We start from the raw sequence: 21,431 nt of genomic DNA, 5'->3' as shown, positions 1-21,431 counted from the left end.
CAAAGCCCACATCAGCTACGGACACTTGACCCAGGTAGAGCAGCAGTCCTGACTTCACCCCCTGCTTCATCTATAAAGCCTCACCATCTCCACCACTTCCCTTGGTCTCTATTTCCCTCTCTCTCGCTTTCCCTCTCTGGTTATGTAACACTGCAGTTCTGCAAAGCTGCTGATGTGACAGATCCAAGTACATACACACACACACTCACACACACCCATGCCCAGTGATCCACCAGATCACGCTGTACTCTCTGTGACTGCTGACCATGCTTCAGCCGTCAATATTGATTGTAACAATGATTGCTGTCCTCAAATTACATTCTGATATAATGTGACTGAAACTGAGCCACAGTATTTTCCACAGACCTCCACTGGTAGGCGGCTTACATTGTACTTTTGCGTCGTCATCATTTGTTTTTTAGTCTGTGTGTTATTGGATGTCAGACAGGAGCTAAAGAGAAGGGACAGAGGAAGAGAGAGACAGAGAGGTAGCTGGGTTACACCATGTGACCTCACCAGCTGTTGCTGTATGCTGGTGGGAGAAACGTAGAGGGAGGTGAGGGGAAGGAATGGGGGAGAATGAGGGAGGGAGGGATCAGGAGCTTGCCGGCACACAATGTGACTGGTGACAATCCCTTCTGCAGAGAGAGAGAGAGAGAGAGAGAGAGAGAGAGAGAGGCAGCAGGGGATGAACACACACATGCACAAGCAAGGATGTGAAGAGGGAGCTCACACACACCTCTCCTGATTCAGCGGAACAGATTTATTCGTCACTTCTCCCAGCAGCCTCACGCAGCAAGCCGACTGCAAAACAAGACAATCCCAAACCCAGCCGCACCTGCCCTGGCCGTCAACCTTCAGTCTGTCTACGCAGATTAACGGCTCTGTTACAACTCTGACTGCGTGCTTACTGGCGTATACTGCGTCTGAGAGACGAAGGGGGGACACGACTTCCAGAGAGACGAGCGGCGAATGTGAATGATGGGAGCACTAAAAAGCGACGACTGCATTGAGGACGGGCCAATGGATAAACTGCGGAACAAATAGATTAAAAAACAATAATAATTAAAAGCTCTGTTTCTGCATCTCTACCTTAGGACCCCCCCTGCAGGGAGATGTTCATCATTATGGGATAGATGCACAGGTTTGCCCGTTGCTATGGATACCAGCACGCGAAAATTCACAGTGCGGAGATGGTTTTCTATCTACCTGAAGAACAAGGCTGCAAGGAACAAAAACAACACCGGCTTCTGTCAGCTAGAGGTTAGTCACGCTGTTTAGACACCCACACAGGACAGGAGCAGTACAAACTTCTATCACCTAGAAAATAGAGCATGTGTGTGACTGTGCGTGCTGTGAGGGGGGGGGGGGGATTGCATCACAGTTGCACCATGTGTGTCTGTTTGTGTGAATATTAAGGGCATAACAGCAGCCGTCTCAAACCAACAGTAGATGAGGATGTGTGTGAAGAGTCTGTGTGCACATGGGAATGGGTGTGGGAAGAATGTGTGTTATTTGGGTTGTTGAGGAGTGGTTCAGAAGTCATTGCAGCATTGTTACAGCTGTTCCTGTGCCTGTCTGTCAAGAATTCAGAAAACGGAGTGGCAGAGAGACTCTGTGTTTTGACTGAGAGAGAGAGAGGCTACATGGAAATACAGTCAGAGAGACAAAAACGCTAACAGGCAAACAAGCAGCCAGGCAGGCAGGTTGATACATAAATGGATAGAGACAGATTGATTCAGTGGACGGCCACAGCAGTGGAGGTCTATTTTTAGCCCAAACAAACCAGCAGGCAAGGGGAGAGATGCCGTATTCTGTTTGCAGCACATCTACCTGTTTGTCTGAGATATAAATAGAAACCTTTCCCTCTATGGTCCTTGTAGTTGTGATTGAGTGCTGAAGAATCATCTTGACAGGCTATTTACCTGTTTGTGTGATTGTTGTCTTTCTGGCTGGCAAATGTCTGCCTGTGTTTGTTTACCTGTTTGGCTGACATCTGTAACTTGATGCTTTGATGCTCCATGTGGGGAAGATCTCTTTCATTTCCCTCCCCTTCATGGCAAGGTCAGAGTTCAGGGTCAGCTATAAATCAGCAGTCCGGGAGCTGGTAGTGAGGCCTTGAACCTGTCTCCTTCTGGTTGATGGACATCTCTCTTGCTGCCGTGTGTAAGGAATAAAACAACAATTGATCACAGAGGGCAAATTGCTACAGCACTACTTTCTATGGGCTGAAAGTTTCCAGCATGTTACATTTCAAGCTACGCCCCAATCAGTGACATCACAGCAGGTGATTGCAGTCTTAAAACTTTATTTATAAAAACAAAGCTTTATTGTCATATGCACAAAAGCTACAGTGTCGTTGTTGGCAATGAAAATCCCAGTCCAACAATGCAACATACAGTATACTTAAGAAAAAAAAATAGTGCAAGACAAATAAAGGTGTAAGTAAAATGCAGGAATAAGTCAGATATATACTCACTCAAAGTCCCTCACATGCTTAGTGTTTAGAATATAACCATAACATTGTGCTCAAGAGCTGTTTACTCTAATAAACTTTGTGCATATGTATTATATAATGTATATAAGGTAACCCCTATAATTTGATAGAGTTCCACATACTAGAATATGAGCTTTAGATTTGAAGTGTAACATTGTGTGAGTCAAAGTGTAAAATACTGTGATAGAAAATCCATTGACATCACTGTGTGTTGTGTTGGGTGTCGATCTGCACTGTTGCTGTCATGTCAGCAGTTAATATGCTGTCAGGTTTGTTTCCTCCCTTGTTTCACTGAGGATGATTCCCTCAGGATCTAGACTGCAAAAACCCCTCTATATCTCCAATAGTCAAAAGCAAAAGGAATTGCCAGGCAGGTTGGAGGGCTGGAACAACTGAAATGATCTCTCCCTCTGGATTTTGGTCTTGTTGTAATAAAAATAAATCTCGAGGGCTGAATTTGAAAGCTAATAACTTGCTATGCTGCGCACTGTTGATTTGGGTAAACTGTAATTGAAAAAACAAATGTGCTGTGTTAGTCAAAGACTCAATATAGAGATAGCCTAAAATAACTTGCTGTCTTAGCAGAAACAGATCTAACGGACAATTTGATTATTTTTAGCTTTGTATAGACTCTGAGTCTTAGGTTTTACTCTAACTTCAAATAGAAACATTGTATATTGTACATATCAATCCTAATGAAGGCCTCAACATGTTCTGAGTGTGACAGGCAACAAACCAAAATAAATGAGTAAATTCAAAGAAATAAGCTTGTAAAATATCTTGTCATTCACACAGTATATATTACCTGTACGTAAATAAAGCTTTAGCTGAACTACAAACCATATTTGCAAAACTAATATGCTGATGTGTTTGTTAAGAATTAATGGAGACACACAAACAGAATAGGAAACTCCATTTCACTGCTCACAGGAAACATTTGCCAGCCCTGTACCTTGTTTCACCATGTGCATGTTTATTCAAACTACCAGAACAAATCAGAATATGTGCACATGGATATAATAACAGTGTTAACCCCAAATTCACTGCAATTAAAAACAATTTCCAACCGTGTCAAGATGCACTTGAATGTGTCAGTGCCTCCTCCGAGACATAACCCTCAGGGAAGGCAGGGCCACAACAATTTACTAACATTAAGTTAATGTGTTTGAATTTACAACCATAAACTTTCTAGATTTACTAACTACTTGAATTTCTGTAAAACTCTTAACTTCTAAATAACAGAATTACAGTATATTGTCAAACTGACCAATCTAAATCACGCCTCAGGTTTGAAGTTGATCATTTGCTTCACTGAGTAGATATAATAGGCTGAAAAAAGCAGCTTATACTATCAATCTCTGCCAGCGACCTCAGCCCATACCTCTCCAGCAGAATCATGATGGCTTATAAATAACCATCTGTCATCGCTGTATTTTTTTGAAAGAGTTATTTACTTGTTGTTTTATCGATATAGATGTTACATGAACAATGTTTCAACCGTCATTCATCTCATCTTGTTCATATTTCACCTTTGAGAAAAAGATCCTCAGTTTTTCTTAGCTTTTTGTTTTTTTTCTGTCTCTGTAGGATGTAAATAACAAAATAATAGTGATGTCTGTCTCTTTCCTCAGGATGACAGTATCCTGAAGGAGATTGACATCAGCCACCATGTTAAGGAAGGCTGTGAGAAAGCAGACCCCTCTCAGTTCCAGCTGCTTAAAGTGCTTGGACAGGGCTCCTATGGAAAGGTACAGGATACTACTTTTAAACATAACCACTGAGACCTCAATATCTCAAACGACAACTCATGTAAAGGTTCTCTCAAATCCATTGGATCAGACTTCTGTCTTAAAGAAAGACAGGATATCAGTGTTGACATCCATGACACCAAAGGCCCAATGCTGACTACAACCTGCAAGCTTTCTGTACTTGCCTGTCTGACCCAGCAGGTCATTACTTAGGTTAGGTGCTGTGTTGAGGCAGCACTTCTTCAGCTGTACTGCATGTTTACAGTATTAACACCACTTGGATTGTCTGTAGGTCTGAAATTAAGCTTTTTCCTCACCTGCCACTGTTGCAGGTAACTCAATTGTTTTTGTCTGCCACTTCTGAAATCTATGTAGAACGCTTTAGAATTGTAAACAGAGTCAGTGGTACCACACCTGCAATTTTTACCTGCCACAGCCAACAGCTACCCTGTATTTGGCAGGTGCTAATTTTATTCCTTGACTTCACACATACATTCATTTAAAAACCAAGGGCATTACTATGCTGCTATAACAGCCTCCAGTCTTCTGGGAAGTTTTCCCTTGAAGAGTGTGTAACCACACTGCACGGATCTGCTTCCATTCAGACACAAGAGCAAGGTCGGACACTTATGTTTGGCGATAAGGACTCACAGTCACTTGTAATTCATCCCAAAAGTGTTGGATGGGGTTGAGGTCAGGGCTTTGTCTGGGACAAGTCAAGATATTCCACACCAAACTGGGAAAAACATTTCTTTGTGGGCCTTGCTTTGTGCACGAGGGTATTGTCAGCTGAAACAGGGATGAGCGATCCCCAAACTGCAGCCACATAATCAGAAGTGAACTATTGTCTGAAATATCATTGCATGCTGTTGCATAGAAATTCTCTTAATTGGAACAAAGGGCAAACGCATGTGGGAAAGATTTCCACTTTCCACCTTATAGTTTGTATATGTATTGTAGTGATGTTACATGCTGTGCCGAGGCTTCGGAGCGTGTGTCGAGTAATCCAGGAAGTTTTGTATCGTTTTAGATCAATGACGTCATTGATGACATCCGAAGCCTTGTTACCCGTCGATACCACGTGACTGGTTCAGATAGTGGTTCAGAACCACTGCCACTTTCCACTCTTAGAACACTAATATTACCCCTGCCATTTGTTAAATGATAATAATTGCCTTATCATTATGTTATTATACAATTATTGCCCAAATAATTAATTTACAAATATTGAATACATTATTCAAAAGGCAATTACAGTTTTATTGTACAGGTATGTTATACACTTTTTTGTTTGTTATTCCCAAGCCTTTTCTGGTGCAAAATACAGTATATCAAAGATCACATGGTTGAGAGATGATATCAGCCTGTTTTACACTCTTTCACCTACAGGTAGTTTTGTGTGAAACCTGGAGAAATTAACCTTTTTGCTAACAAATTTGCTGGAAAGCTTTAATGCTTTGTGAAGCTCATCGCCATCACTAAATTGTCACTACTGACTGTGCTTTACCAGACACCAATTGATAATTTGATAATAAGCCATCCATTTTTAATCATTTCTAGATAAGCAATATGACAACTAATGCCACAGTTCAACAAGTGTATTTAAATGAGTAAGGACCAACTAAATTGAGATGCCTGCATGGGGCGGACATAAATCCTCAGCTCATGTTGGCGGGTGGATGTGTTTTCCGCAGCCACAGGAGGCAGGAGGCACGTGAGGTCAGGTTGTACAGTCACAGATGGCCAGGATAGCATTTTAACCACAGCTAGCTTAGACGCGCGCTTAATTAGTGTTTGGCAACCATGTGCAAATCATAGTTGTTCTCTCTATCACAGTGTCACTGTGTTCATGTCACTCTTGTATTAAAAGTGATGGGAGCTAACTTGCACTTACCTTAGCTCGGTCGCCACCACATTGCACGTGAGGGTGTAACGTAGCACGTGAGTAAAAGGCAGCAACAGCAAAACGTGATATTAAGTGTGTGCCTCGCGTGCGCGCACGTGTGTATAGCGCTGTAGTGTGTTAAACGTATTACTGAAAAGGTCCTCTAGCAACACCTTAATGACATCCAATAATGTACTCCCTATTTGAGTTTATTTTATTTTAACTAATGCTGCTACAATATATACAATATATGGCTGCTACATAGAGTGTTTTGACATTTTAAACGAGCTTGTTGCAAATTATTCAAAATAGTCTAACTCAGAAATGTGATGGTGGTGATAATTCCAGGTGTTTCTGGTGAGAAAGATCAGAGGAGTGGACAGAGGACAGCTGTATGCCATGAAGGTCCTGAAGAAAGCCACACTGAAAGGTACAAATAAAAACTAATATATAAAAAATACTCTGTGATATTTAATAGATGCACCTGAGAAGTCATTTTTGAATTTTTTAAAAAGAACAAAGTTGATCAAATCCCTTGTATATTATAATGTGAGGCAAAGTTTACGCTTTGAAAATACTCCAATACAATAAAAGTCTGTAGTGAATGTTTTTCTTGCCATGTTTGTGCTTGTTATTATTTTCAGGAAGTACATGTGTGTGTCTATAGCATCTACTAATGGATTCAATTATTTAATCTTGACTGAGACACATTACGCTGCAATAACAACTTTATGCTTTTTTGGGCTCTGAGTGGAAATTGTTAATATTAATATTATATGTTTGTCAGAGTTCTCAAACTGCTGTACATTCAGGACGAGTTTAGTTTATACATTTAATACAGATAAACTGAATGGGATTATTGTAAACAACAATCTACTGTAAAAGCTTTGTGCTAAATTAAAGGGTCTTTGTAGAAGCGTTAATCCTCTCAACCTGTATTTCTTTAAATAGTTATGGTCTCATTCCGTTAGATGCTATAACACTGTTATTGCTGGTATAGACTATAGACAAGCAGCACCATGGGATGGGTTTAATTCAATTTACATGTTTCAATCAAGTAAATGCACTTTCATCCTACATAACACAATCTCATGGTATTAGAGGCTTGACATGATTTATTTGCATGCAGATAGAAGTAACTGAATATTATGTTATTAAACAAATTATTCTCGCCCAACTATCTCCTTCTCAGTTCGGGATCGCGTGCGGTCTAAGATGGAAAGAGACATTCTGGCAGAAGTGAATCATCCATTCATAGTTAAACTGCACTATGGTAAGTCTGGCTGTCTGATGGTCTTTATTTACAGTAGGTGTGGATTTGAATATCTCTTTCTCTGAAATCACAGTGTATTCCCATATATAACAATATCCTTTTTTGACAAGAGAAAATTGGTTTAGATAACTTGTATACTAGTTACAAGAGACGTTTGTGTTGGAAAGTTCTTAGTTGAATTTGTTATTTCATTGCATATACATATTTTCTACTTTAAAGGCATCCTGAAAAATGACCTCATAGCCTCATATAACTTGTGTATATCTTGTGCGTGTGTGTGTGGGTGTGTGTGTGTGTGTGTGTGTGTGTGTGTGTGTGTGTGTGTGTGTGTGTGTGTGTGCGTAGCCTTCCAGACAGAAGGAAAGCTCTATCTGATCCTAGACTTCCTACGAGGGGGAGACCTTTTCACTCGTCTGTCAAAGGAGGTAGGTTTGATCTTGATAGGCTCCCTGACTCTTTCCCCATCACCACTAAAGAATTACTAAAGAATTACTTTTGAAGGTCTATTTTTGGATCTTATCACCTAATCACTTAATCACCTCCAGGAGTGAATTTACTTGCCACCTTGTGAACTCTGTTGATGTGATCCTGGCCTCTATTACTGTCATGCTGATGCATTATTAATGAAGAAAGACCACACAAGAGTGTTGTGAGTTTTTGAAGAAAGAAAGTTTTGTTTTTCTAACAACAAACTAATTTAATGATCAACTAATTAATGAAAGAAAGAAACAGTATTTTTAGTGAAGTGCATCTTAGTGTCACCAAGAGACCTATAGTCACACTTAACAACATCCACAAGGGTATACATATGCAAGGAAGAGGTATATGCACCTATTTCTGAAAAGTTAAGTCTAAGTTGTTGAAGCAAAGTGAAAAATTACCTCATGATTATTGAGAGTTAGTTGCAAACATGAGCCATCCTGCTCCTTTTTGAATATTTTCTAATGTTTATTTTCCTGTTTTATTATGTGATTTTGTATACCAGCATCCACATGTCTTTATTTGTTCTAGGTAATGTTTACAGAAGAGGATGTGAAGTTCTACCTTGCTGAGTTGGCCCTGGCCTTGGACCATCTACACAGTCTGGGAATCATCTACAGGGACCTCAAACCTGAAAAGTACTTGCTCATAAAAGCCCCTTTTTTTGTGTTAATTTTCTTCTTTAGTTTTTAATGTTCATTTTTTTCCCCAACAGTATACTTCTGGACGAAGAAGGAAACATTAAGATAACTGGTCAGTGCATCCAACTGCAAACAATCTTCCGTGTTCAATCTTCTGTCTTTCCATTCATCTTTTACTTCCTGTAATGTCAATCTTTCTTCTCTTTGTCTCTGTGTTTCAGACTTTGGATTGAGTAAGGAGGCCATCGACCATGATAAAAGAGCGTATTCCTTCTGTGGAACAATCGAGTACATGGCACCAGAGGTTGTGAACAGGAGAGGGCATACACAAAGTGCTGACTGGTGGTCATTTGGGGTACTTATGGTAAGAATTGTTAATGTAATATTTTATTATGGCAGCATATTTTTTTGCTAATTTTGCCTGATTCTGCTGTCAAAAACGGCAGGCATGAATTTACTTTATTGTATGAGCCAAATACTCAGCTCTTACATAATGTGCCAGTGTACTGGTTTCTGAATTTGGCTTTCTTCTGGCAGTAAAGCTGCTTAATTACCATATCTGGCAGATTAGGTCCCATCACTTTCTGTAATCGTGCATCTGTTGGATTTTGCTTGTTTTGTTTGCCTGGTGGCTTATTTGACTAATACCGAAAATGAGGTTAACATTCACTGACAGCTGAAAAACAAAAAGCTGAACCAAGAGACAGTCGTAGAAGAAGTCTATTTTGTATGATAAAACAATATTTGTTGAAGAAATCAATAAATAGGATTATATTTTAATTTTAAACTTTGCAATATAGTCTCGGAGACATGCACACAGAAAGCAGGGTCATGTTCAGCAGCAGTGGAAGATTTGTTGCCACTGTATTTTGATTTTATTGAATTTTCTGGTGTTTTGATTATATTTTTCTTATATAATATAAGTATCCAATCAATTACTAATGATGTTGTTTCTTATCACAACATATGTCATTGTACTGTATATTACATGTTGCATTAAGATAGTTTGACAGATTAATGTTAACATTAACACATTCGTAAACAGTTTGTACAAACAATTTGTTATTGTATTTGTAAAAGCTTTATGTTCTACTTCTAGATCTACTATTATCTCTACTAGATTTTTCTCTTTGATCATCATTTCTGTGAAGATATGACTTTACTGTTCATGAGTATTGGTCTGGGTGGGGGTGTCGCACAGATGTAGGTGCATCAAACCTTTTCTAACACAGTGTTATGTATTGTATTTTCATGTCAGTATGAATTACATATTTCCACTAGCGACATTTCTATTACAAAAACAGGCCAATGATGTGATGGAGCTCATACAATAGTTTAACAACATTTTAACAAAAATATTAAGGCACAACTTTAACATTTGGTAAAGTTTCCACTGCCAGCTTTATCAATTAAACCAAAGTAGTGTTCATATTTAGGGAAGTCCAATAACTACTGAAACTTGTATTGAACATAAAAGTTAGGAACAATCCACCTCCACATTACTTTCCACTGGTCAGCTGTGTCCTGACAGCTATCATCTGTTTTACAGTTTGAGATGTTGACAGGATCATTACCGTTCCAAGGAAAAGACCGGAAGGAAACAATGGCACTTATTCTAAAGTAAGACCAGGTCATCTATTGTTGTTTTTCTTAAAGCTTTTTTATTAATGACCAAATCCTTATTTTCTGGGTATGTTTTAATTTCCTATTTTAAATTGTGAAATGTCTTGTTTTTAGTTTCTGTTTACTAGTTATGTAAAAGTGGTTTGTAGGCTGTAATTGCATTTTTGGTCATACTGTTATTATACTTCCTCTTTCCCTTTGCAACTGCATTTCTATATTCTGTTGAATCTTTTAAATACATTGAATAAAAAAGCAAAGTTAAACTGATCCAATACTGACAACGATGTTAATATATCGCAGCACTACAAAACATGTGCATGTGCACAAACCTGTTTTCCAAACCGTGTCTTTTCTGTACAGGGCGAAGCTGGGAATGCCACAGTTCCTCAGTCCTGAAGTGCAGAGCTTATTACGAGCGCTCTTCAAGAGGAACCCTGCTAATCGACTAGGTACTGTATAAATAAAACTTGGAAAATAATGGTAGTAAATCTGCATTTTTGTGCCACTTTGGATTACCAACTATTGAGACAAATTCTTACCTGGAGGTACAATAAGACTGCAGATGTTAGCAGCAAATAAAAATGAAATTAGTCATTTTGAACAATTTGCAAAACAGTTGACTTGTATAACATGAGACACTTCACATATACAAACCTGGGGAGCTAATGCTATTAAACCTCATTCTGATGTGGTAACATAATATTCTACACGTGTGTTCATAACAATCAGGAACACTGTGAAAATGTCACTTTAACTATAGCAACATGTAGGCCACAGCATGATTTTCACATAAGTCTTCCTATAGTATTCTAATGATATTAAAAGATATTAGAAATGTGGCTGTGTATATAAAACACTTGACTATTTTCATGCTCTGCATTTTTTATTTATAGGTGTATTTGCCATGCTTGTCTGTCTGCTTAATATGTGTCTGAATCTGTGTGACTCATAGGTGCAGGACCAGATGGAGTGGAGGAAATAAAAAGACACCGCTTCTTTGCATCGATAAACTGGGTTGTAAGTACCATTCATGAAGAACATTCATCTACATGATATGAAGGTCACTATTTGCAAGGTTACTGTTACTGTATTGTATTATACACGTGTATACTCATTGGTATTATACACATGATGTGTACAGTATACTGAAAAAAATGATCATAGACTCAATCAAACAAACAAAACAAAGAGACAGTGAGAACAGATCTAGGCCTGTAAGTAAATACCCCCCTCATACTACCAACAAATACACCTGTTTGCTTACACATACTGTATATATATTTATGTTTACAGTTAATTCGTGTAAGGCAGCCATCAGTGTTTTTCTAATCATGTCACAAATGTGGTACTACTAGCTCAGTGGCCTGGGTTAAATGTAAAACCTTTTATTCTAAGAAGACATCTGAATCTATGTATTTTGTTTGCTGTCATCACAACCACGCAGCTGTTCATCCACTTCCTCAAGAGTTACCCACAATAATGACTCATCTAACAACCCTATGAGATTTAGCTCAGTGGCGAAATCCCTAACTTTCCTATCTGCCTGTCTTTCCCAACTTTACTGTAACTAATCCTCTTATCTATGATAGCCTTTCTCACAGAAAGTTTGCTAATGCTCACATGTTCTGGCTACAAACATCACCTGTGCTATTACAATCTAACCTTGACATTCACTCCTTGGAAGTGTGCTGCTTAAAAGGGAAAATGTGTTCAACTATAAGCTCTCTTTCCTACATCTTCTATTTATAGTAACTGGTACCATGTAAGTAGCATTCATGCTGCAGAAGCCTTTTGTTGCATTCCCCAACAAGAGCAGTTAAAAGCAACTCAACACGTTGGTGAAAAGCAAAGCACTTATGTAACTATATCCTATTCAGCATACTTATTATTTTAAACAGAAATGATGAAGATAATAGACAATACTTTGTAGAAGAACATCATTAGTATGTACTGTAAATACAGGGTGTCCCTGAATGTGAGAGCCTTGCTCGTGTTCACACTGTTGCACCCGTTTCTTTTTATCAGAGATGTTCAGAAGGCTTTGACTCCTGTTTATCCGCTGTTGTGAGTAGTGATGCTCTCATTTTTAACAAAATCCACTATTATCTGCTTTGCATGCCCGCTAATCTCTGCCCTGACCACCAGCTCTAACTGTACTCCTTGCTAAATTACTCCCCACTAGCCTCTTCCAAACACCACATTTTCCCATTTACAGATGGTGTTGCTGGCATGATGTGACAAGCTATCAAAAAGAGGATTACGTTATTCTCCGTACTATGCTAATTAAATCCCTGTGCGGCATCAGACAGAATGCTTTACTCTCTCGTCCATCAGAATCTTCTTTTTTGTTTTTCCCTGCGATCATTCAGTCTTTCATTTATTTCTCAATCTTTGAGGAGCTTCTCTCATTAAGCTGATAAAAAGGATAACATCACAAAGAATGTAAATTGTGAATCAAATAGCAAGTAAGAGTGTGTATTAATGATAACCAACGCTTACAGAGACCCTGCCAGACTGTTCACAGCAGGCAACTACTGACATCTGCAGGCCATAGTCAGTAACGCACTTAAGAAATTAAATCAAAATGACAGTATGTTCATACTCTGTGTACTCTTATAATAGGCATTAAAGAGTTTTCACCATTACTTACAAATAATACATTAAACATTATTTTCCAATTCAATATTCTTAAACTTATTCTCTTTTTTATCAAATTAGCTCCTTTCTTTTCCCTCCCCATTACATCTCGAGATCAGTCTATGTCATTGCTGACCCAGTACATGTTTACATCAACCCTTGCATCACTATACGATTAGTTTGGTGTGAGATGTGAGACTAATGCAGGCGGGACATGAACATTTCATTGACTTGCTGTGGAACCTAACCCATATTTCCAGTGACTATTAAACGCAGTAATTTGATGGAAACAAAGCAACGTTTTGCTTACATAACATTCCTCGCTAACTAAAAGCATCACTTTTACATAATTGTAAATTTACAATATTGTAAATTTGCACCAGATCATGTGTCACTGATAAGTGCTGACAATGACGATTGTTGTTGTTTCCTGTAGAAGCTGTACAGGAAAGAAATGCGGCCTCCGTTCAAACCGACAGTTGGAAGACCTGAAGACACTTTTCATTTCGACCCTGAGTTCACCTCCAGAACGCCCACCGGTAACTGAAACACGGAAAAAAAATACATGCATAAATATTTATATATAAACACTCAACAACTCAATTATTGTACGGTTTTGTGAACACACGTTTGTATCTGTGTATCTTTGCCCATCCAGATTCTCCCGGCCTCCCTCCGAGCGCAAACACACACCAGCTGTTTCGTGGCTTCAGCTTTGTTGCAACGAATCAAAGTCAGGAGCCTATTGTTGCTACGGTAGCAGCTTCTCGACAGGAGGTGAACAACATCAACCCCATAACAAAGGTGCGTGTCATTAAGAAAGCAGCGCATGTCCTTTCTCCACATCTAATTAAATCATTGCTGATCATGTACTGACAGATAGACTGGGTAATTAAGCGATTGGCTATTTTATTATGCGGACCTTTCTAAATATTACCCTCATAAATCCCATTCAAATACATTATTACAGCAACTGACTGCCAGAGTAAAGCCTCATTTATGACTCATTTGACTATGAAAGATATTTGAAATATAACAGAAGAGTGTGTGTGTGTGTGTTGTGTGTGTTCCCTGCAGCATCTCAAAGGTGATGTCGCCTTCAGTGATGTATATGAGCTTAAGGAGGAAGTTGGACAGACAACGAATTCTGTCTGCAAAAGATGTTTGCACAGAGTTACTGCTGTGGAGTATTCAGTGAAGGTAGTGGACTCTACACCTAAACTAGAACTTATTTTATTTAGATATAAAACAACTTGATGATATTAACATTGTAATATACATTAAAAGCATTTACAGTTTTTGTTATAGCATTTCATAGCACAGTCTGACCTCAAACACAGATCTGAATCCAATCAACAAAATGTAGTGATTACATATGTATATGGTGGGCTGGTGATGCATTGTGGGAAATGCTGGGATAATTAAATGCATCCCGGTAATCCTGGTTATTTAGAGGTTTAGAAGTTGCAATTTTGCGTCTATTTTAACATATCCTTGTGTGTTTCTGTTTTTGTGTCAGATCATTGAGAGGGCGAGGAAAGATCCATCAGAGGAGATTGAGATTCTTTTAAGATACGGACAGCATCCAAATATTATTACCCTGAAGGATGTAAGTGCAGCACACCCACACAAAAGCCATGTTAGAAGAGCCTCTTCAGCTTCTTTAAAACTGTTTTTAATAAGCTGTGTGTGCGCATGTGTGTGTGTGTGTGTGTGTGTGTGTGTGTGTGTGTGTGTGTGTGTGTGTGTGTGTGCTTTTACCATTAGGTGTTTGACGATGGCCAGTGTGTGTCCCTAGTTCAGGATTTACTGAGAGGAGACGAGGTGCTGGACAGAGCTCTGACGGTGCCACATTTCACAGAGAGAGATGCGTCAGACATCATCTGCACGCTGACCAAGACTGTGGAATATTTACACTCACAGGGGGTAAAACATTTTTTGTTGTGACGTTAAACACATGACTTCTTGACATCTCTTTACGTGTTCACACTTACTTGAAGATAACTGTATTTCTGTGTTTGGTTTTGACGCTTCAGTAGCAGTTTGAGCAACCATTGAATCATAAGTGAACTTGCTACTGTGTGCGTTATTGTCTGTGTGTGTCTTTCACTTTTTCAGGTTGTGCATCGAGACCTGAAGCCCAGTAATATTCGCTACTCTGATGACAGTGGACTCCCAGAATGCATCAGGATAAGTGATTTTGGTTTCGCCAAACAGCTCAGGGCTGAGAATGGCTTGTTGATGACCCCCTGTTACACGGCTACGTTCATGGCTCCTGAGGTACAGCTTATCAGTAATCATAATAATATATCTCACCAACATTTACACAAAACATGAAATGGCTGACAAAAATAAATGTAACAAGAATGTATCAGAGAAACTATTCCTACCAGGCTCTCTATTGAAATGACCACTGATGTGTGTTTGTGTGTGTGCAGGTTCTGAAGAAGCAGGGTTATGATGCAGCCTGTGACATCTGGAGCATGGGGATCATGCTCTACACCATGATAGCTGGGTCAGTTAAAGTTTAAAACGAAAAGTAATGTTGCAATGTTTTGCAATCACTCCCCCTGCTGCTGTGCACATGATGTGTGCTAAACAAACTCCCCTGGTAAAATAAAAGTGAAGACAATACGAGACAAAATATTTCACTAAAACAAAAGGTGCTTTTTATCTTCTCCACAGTGAGTTTTTACAGTCTCTACCTGTTACAATGCCGGAGCTTTTACTTCATATAGAGATTTTTCACACCAGTTGTAGATTTTAGACGGCTCCCTTCGGTCTGACTCCATCTCCGTTATGTAATTCACTCAAGCTTTGAATTACTCTCTGTACATTTTATTTTTTATCTCCCAGTTTCAGTCCGTTTGCCAGCAGTTCTGAGGACACAGCAGAGGAAATTCTGGCTCAAATCGGCTGCGGGATATTCATTATCACAGGGGGGAACTGGGAGCTGGTATCAGACGCTGCCAAGGTTCGATTTTATTTTATTTTATTGGAGATAGATACACATATAATGGTTGTGTTCCTGACATTATGGTACTGGTACTGTCCTAAGATACTAATGGCAGCTTCTTTTAAACAGGACATTGTGATCAAGATGCTCCATGTGGATCCTCACCAGCGCCTCACTGCTCCCCAGGTACTATTAGTCTGTAATACGACTTGGTATGCTTCATCTTTACTGTAGTATTGACCATTATGAAACATTATCAAGGATATTACAGATAACAGTACATATGTATGTTATCTTGCTGTGTTTTCTTTGTATATCACTGTTAGGAGCAGTTTTTGAAAAATCAGGAAATAATTTCCGCTCTGATTTCCATTAGGTTCTTCGTCACCCCTGGATTGTAGACAGAGACCAGCTCTCTGACAAAGCTCTCAGCAGACAAGATGCTCTTACTGTCAAGGTCAGAACTGTGTGCATGTGTGCATACAGTAAATATCACACCAAGTACTGACATTCAGTGTTTCTGTGTTTAACCATGTTACATCCTAATTGTAACACAATGCTAGTTTAAGTGGTAAATACCCAGTCTATAACAACAACTGTAGTTTTAGCTGGAAAAATCAAGATTTATTTGTCAAATGCTCTTTAGTGTGGCTTCAGTGTGTGTAAGTGAGTGTTTGCATGTGTCAGTATGAGTACTGAGCTCTAAAATAATCTTTAGTTAGTATGTCTTTGGTTTCAAAGCAGAGTTCATGTCGGCATCAGACAACTGTAATGTTCTCTCTGTGTATCCATCAGGTGGCGCTGTCTACCGCTTGTTTTGTAGTTGGACAGATTTGACCAGTAATAATAAGATATAATATGATCTCCTTTTGTACCACCAGGGGGCACTGTCTGCCACCTACTCCGCTCTGAAGCGCTGTGCTCCTGCTCCAGTCCTGGAGGCTGTTCAGTCCTCCAGCCTGGCTCAGCGGCGAGGAATGAAGAACCTTGAGAGTCCCAAAGTTAATTCAGAACTTAAAGAAAAGTAGTCGACTCAACAATCCAAATTAAACATCGAGCCACTTGATTGAAGAAGACCTTCTCTTTTTTAAAAGCACAAACCTTGTTACTAAGTGCTTCTCGGCTATAAACTGAATGTAGCCGGAAAATCACAAAGTGACTAAAAGCCTAATTATCTATAACAATAAAGAAGTCAACGAACACTGGCTTCAGGACTAGCTTCAGATCAATCTATTTAAAGTGTACATTTTTTATCTTTTACATTTTAAACTAATCTGATACTGTGACACTGTGCACCTGCACATACAATGTGACTCTAAATCTGAACAAAACTCAAAGGCTTGAAGAAGTTTTCTATTATTATTCTTTTTTAATCCTAAACACAGAGGGTTTCATTCAAAATGCAGAAGCCTTATCCAATCCCTCAGTTCTCCTGTGGGAATTACAAGCTGACTTCAATAATAATAATAATAATAATAATAATAATAATAAGCTTTATTTGTATAGCACCTTTCATACAAGAATTGCAGCCCAAAGTGCTTCACAGCAAAAACATAACAATAGGTCGAAAAAACATCCACATTTTATTCTCACTTTAATATCGATCTTGTCTCTCAGTTTCTCATAGTTCGGCCTTGGCTATAAGATTGCCAGTAAGTGAACTGATCTGCGGCTGATATTTAAAGCGAACACTCGGACGTCGACTTCTTTTTGGTCAGACATGTCGGAATACACTTAGAGCAGTAGTGCAATATACACAGACACAACATTCATATCTATAGAAGCTCCAGCAGCTGAAAGTGGAACGGATTAGTCTGGTCACCAAAATGAGAAAAAGACGTATTTTGTGCCACGCACAACATGCCAAGTCGTCGGTTTACTTTAATTTTCATATTTAGCACATGCATATATGTCACCAGGAGTTCATGCCATACATCAACACTGTCCTCCACAGTCGTTACTCTAACATACAGTATATCTAACAATAGATGTTAGAGTAACATGTATTTAAATGAGGTACTCTCACTGTGATTAGAACATTTCTCCACCAATCAATCCTCTGAATTCCACAGAGTTATGCATGTTACAAATGTAAATATCCTACCAAAGGGAATCATTGAGTTAGCAATGCCATTGAAGTCTTATTCTTCATAATATGCTTAATCATTTTACTGTATGTATCGTTGTCTTCCAGAACTACGGCCTTTGACTATTGTAAAATGTATTGTTCAATGTATCACTACTGCACTTCCCAGATCAGATGGAAACGGAGAGATATGAAGATATGTGTGTTGAACGTAGTTTGTTGTGTTGCATAAAGTATGTTATTTGGCTTAAGAGTTGACCCAGAGAGCATCATATGGCGTTTTGGTAAATGTCCCACTCATAGCAAAACTCTGCAGCCTGTATTACTTTGTAATTATTAACTCAGCATTCAGTGTAATACATATCATCATTCAGTGTCTGCTCGCGTGTGTCAAGTATGCTGTTAGTTTCTGAAAGCCAACATGTTTGAGACCCACTGTGTCAGAGGATTGTATATACTGTCTTTTGCTGCTGCCCTGATTGTGTCTAATAAGTTGTACAATCACAAATACGAGGTAAGACTGAACAGGGTGTTTTGCAGACATGAGTAGCACACTTTGTGTTGTACAATTAACCAGTAGAAATGTAGATCATGATGCTCCACAATTGACACACATTCTTTCTGGTCAGAGGTAAAAAAAAACAAAAACAAAGCATATTGTGACGTGTAACCAATAAGTACTGTAGCAGAGATACAATAATTTTGTACATATTATGTTGGCCGATACAGAGGCCGTATGTGTTGGCTGTAACTGTGAGAGGTGGAGCCGGCACTTATGCAACTATGCGTATTCAGATAAGGTTGTAGATATTATGTTGTACAACTACAAATTTGAGGTAAAGCTGTAAATATTGTTTACTAATTTAGATTGTACATATATTGTTGTTCAACTATCTGCAAGCAGTAAGACTGTATATATTGTGTTTGCAGATATTTAGAGATTGTACATATTATATTGTGTTGTGCGTCCATTGCTCAGAGTGTACATACTGTCTATATCTGGCCAATCTCTGAAATTATTGGCTAGAATGCCAAAGTTTTACAAATAAAGGAAAAGAACAGAAATGGCAGTGAAATGAGCGAAGAGTTTTTTTTTAAGTCATATTTATGTACCGGCATGAGTAAATGTTCTTACCTGGATATTAAAGAAAATGCATACACTTACATTCCTAGATGGCAGCAGACATGTTGACTTGTCATCGTATGAAAAGCAAGATAGTAAGTCGTAGCGTGACAGTGAACCCGCACATGAACCAGGGCATGAAAATATTTTTATCTACAAAAGGGAGGCTCTGCGGAAAAGGTTCGGGGACCACAGGTGCGTCATTAAAATGTCATAAAAAAGTCATAGTATAGTATGTCATAAAAATGTCATATAAAGTCATGGCATGACATAAAAATAATAATTCAAAAAGTCAAACAGTAGTATAGTATGTCATAAAAATAGTAATACATACTATACAAATATATGTAAAATAAAAGAAGAATAAAAAAGTACTATAACATGAAATCCTGCAATATAAAACACTCACATCACGTTTGTGAAAGTCATGTAGAGGTCACTGCTCACTCCAGTCTGTGCAGTTGATGTCAATGTAGTTTTATATTCAATACACAGGCTCTCACCCACACTGTTTCCAAACTTGAGTAATTGTATGCATTACAATCAACACAATAGGATGACTAATAACTATGAAAGGTGAAATACGTTTATATTATTTGCTTTCTCTTTGATTGTTGTGAAATGTAATATAGTTTTAGACGGTGAGAGTTCAGGTGCTGTATCTTTCTCTCTATCCATGATAATGTGGCAGCAAGCCACTAGATGGCAACCAATCATAGCCTATGTGCTCACTCTTTTTCTATTTCTTACCAGAAGTTGTCCCTTTAGAGGCCTAATCCCAAAAAAAAGAAGCAAAGAACACTTTAATTTATATCAACCACCAGGCTCACACTGTTCCATAAAAGCTTTTAGCAGGCGCTGAGCTGATGTGTCAGGTGGGTGTGGCAGGCTCATCAGCTCTGACATTTAAGTGCAGTAGTGTTCAGAGCAAAAGGAATTGTAGGATATGAGTAGATACAGATGACAAGCCCCCCTGCGAAGATGATTGCAGTGGAGTGACAAGAGGAGCCCAAACAACAGATAGAGGAAGGAGAAGGTGTCGGGAGGGGAGAGATGAAAGGCAAAAGAAAGAAAAAGAGCTTTGAGAAACAATAACTCAACCCAACAATTACAGCTTCGTCAGAATTCATATTATCTCTCATAGAGCAAGAACTTCAAAATGTATTTTCTCCCCTTATAAAAACTCAGTATAATGTCACTTATATATTCTATTGCAAGTTAATATTGCCACACGTGTGTATAGTAGCTTCAACAAATGATTTCATCTTACTTTGGCATTCAATCAAATAGTTCTAGTATCAGGGTTTGGTCTTTAGGATAATAATTAAAAATAATGAGCAGGAGACCTGGTTTGCATATGACCATCATCATCATCATCATCATCATCATCATCATCATCATCATCATCATCATCATCATCATCATCATCGTCGTCTTTGTGATACCAATCTGCCAAAGTTTATTTGAGCAAGTTACTGAATAAAACTATGACAAAATTAAAACTGTGGAAAAAGTCAAGTTGTATTAAACCTGAAGAGTTTTTCATTGTCATCCGTCTGATACTCCTTCAGGCCTCCAGAGTCCTTCATCACTTGGTGTGCCTTATGTGAGGGTGTTGCGAGTTTAAAATAAGATTAGGATCTTGTAGATATTCCTGACTCCAATAGTCTGAAACAAAGGTTACACACACACAACATTGTGTTGTGTCCTGCAAGTGTGATGATGTGATTGTGTATGACAAGGGACAAACTGTATAAGGCTGGGTGACTCATATGTTACTTTAAGTTTCTGGTGTATCTCTGTCCATGCACACACGTTGTGCCAAAAGCTACTCTGATCAGATTTGTGTTGAAGTAAACATATATTCAAGTAAGGACAACAGGGGCTAATCGAGTCATTCTCTTATCCATCTAAGTGAAGAATGACCTGTGAATAATCAAGTGATGTTTTGTAGCATGACTCAACTTCTGACCTTTCTGCAAAGATAGGAAAGTAAAAAGACATTTAGATCTACAACATAGTGAAGGTGCTCTTCTACGGAGCACGTGACAGTGATGCTCAATATTCAAGACGAAGACAAAACACCATCAGATCCAGTGAAAAAATATTCACTGCGATTAGCTGATGTAAACCTGTATACTCTGCAACTGACAAGCTTCAACTCATCATCTGCAACACATTTAAATGTGAGTACTACAGGAGACACAGCCATACTGCCCTCACTGAAGAATAGCATATGTAGAATACTGTACTACATTACTATAGTACTAATTACTGCATCCAACACACAAGAGAAAAGCGTACTATGTATCACAGCAGGTAGAAGAAAATACTGTCCTGTCAGTTATTGAAAACTATACAGACTATGATCTGAACTTACTCTTTGTTTCTTTCTTTTTTCCACTGAAACATCACTTTATGTTTTAAATAGCCAGATACAAATAGTTTTCAGTGCTGCTTGTTAATCTAAGAGCAAAGAGAG

General features: G+C 38.6%; 1 protein-coding gene across 1 annotated transcript; it reads left to right on the top strand.

Annotated features, from left to right (window-relative positions):
* The first annotated feature begins 1,158 nt into the window (after nt 1-1,158).
* Nucleotides 1,159-18,896, top strand: LOC115004842 (ribosomal protein S6 kinase alpha-2-like). The gene is made up of 22 exons (XM_029426550.1): nt 1,159-1,263; nt 4,129-4,245; nt 6,479-6,560; nt 7,323-7,403; nt 7,749-7,828; nt 8,415-8,521; nt 8,599-8,636; nt 8,746-8,888; nt 10,074-10,144; nt 10,508-10,596; nt 11,100-11,164; nt 13,221-13,323; nt 13,443-13,588; nt 13,862-13,984; nt 14,304-14,393; nt 14,552-14,710; nt 14,903-15,064; nt 15,223-15,299; nt 15,641-15,758; nt 15,870-15,926; nt 16,117-16,197; nt 16,622-18,896. The coding sequence occupies exons 1-22, from the start codon at nt 1,159-1,161 to the stop codon at nt 16,766-16,768; spliced, it is 2,241 nt and encodes a 746-aa protein (XP_029282410.1). The 3' UTR covers nt 16,769-18,896.
* The last annotated feature ends 2,535 nt before the right edge of the window (nt 18,897-21,431 follow it).

This window comes from Cottoperca gobio, chromosome 3 (assembly GCF_900634415.1).
Source record: "Cottoperca gobio chromosome 3, fCotGob3.1, whole genome shotgun sequence".
Lineage (NCBI taxonomy): Eukaryota > Metazoa > Chordata > Actinopteri > Perciformes > Bovichtidae > Cottoperca > Cottoperca gobio.
Note: the sequence above shows the minus strand (reverse complement) of the source record. Positions and strands in the feature narration are given on the sequence as shown.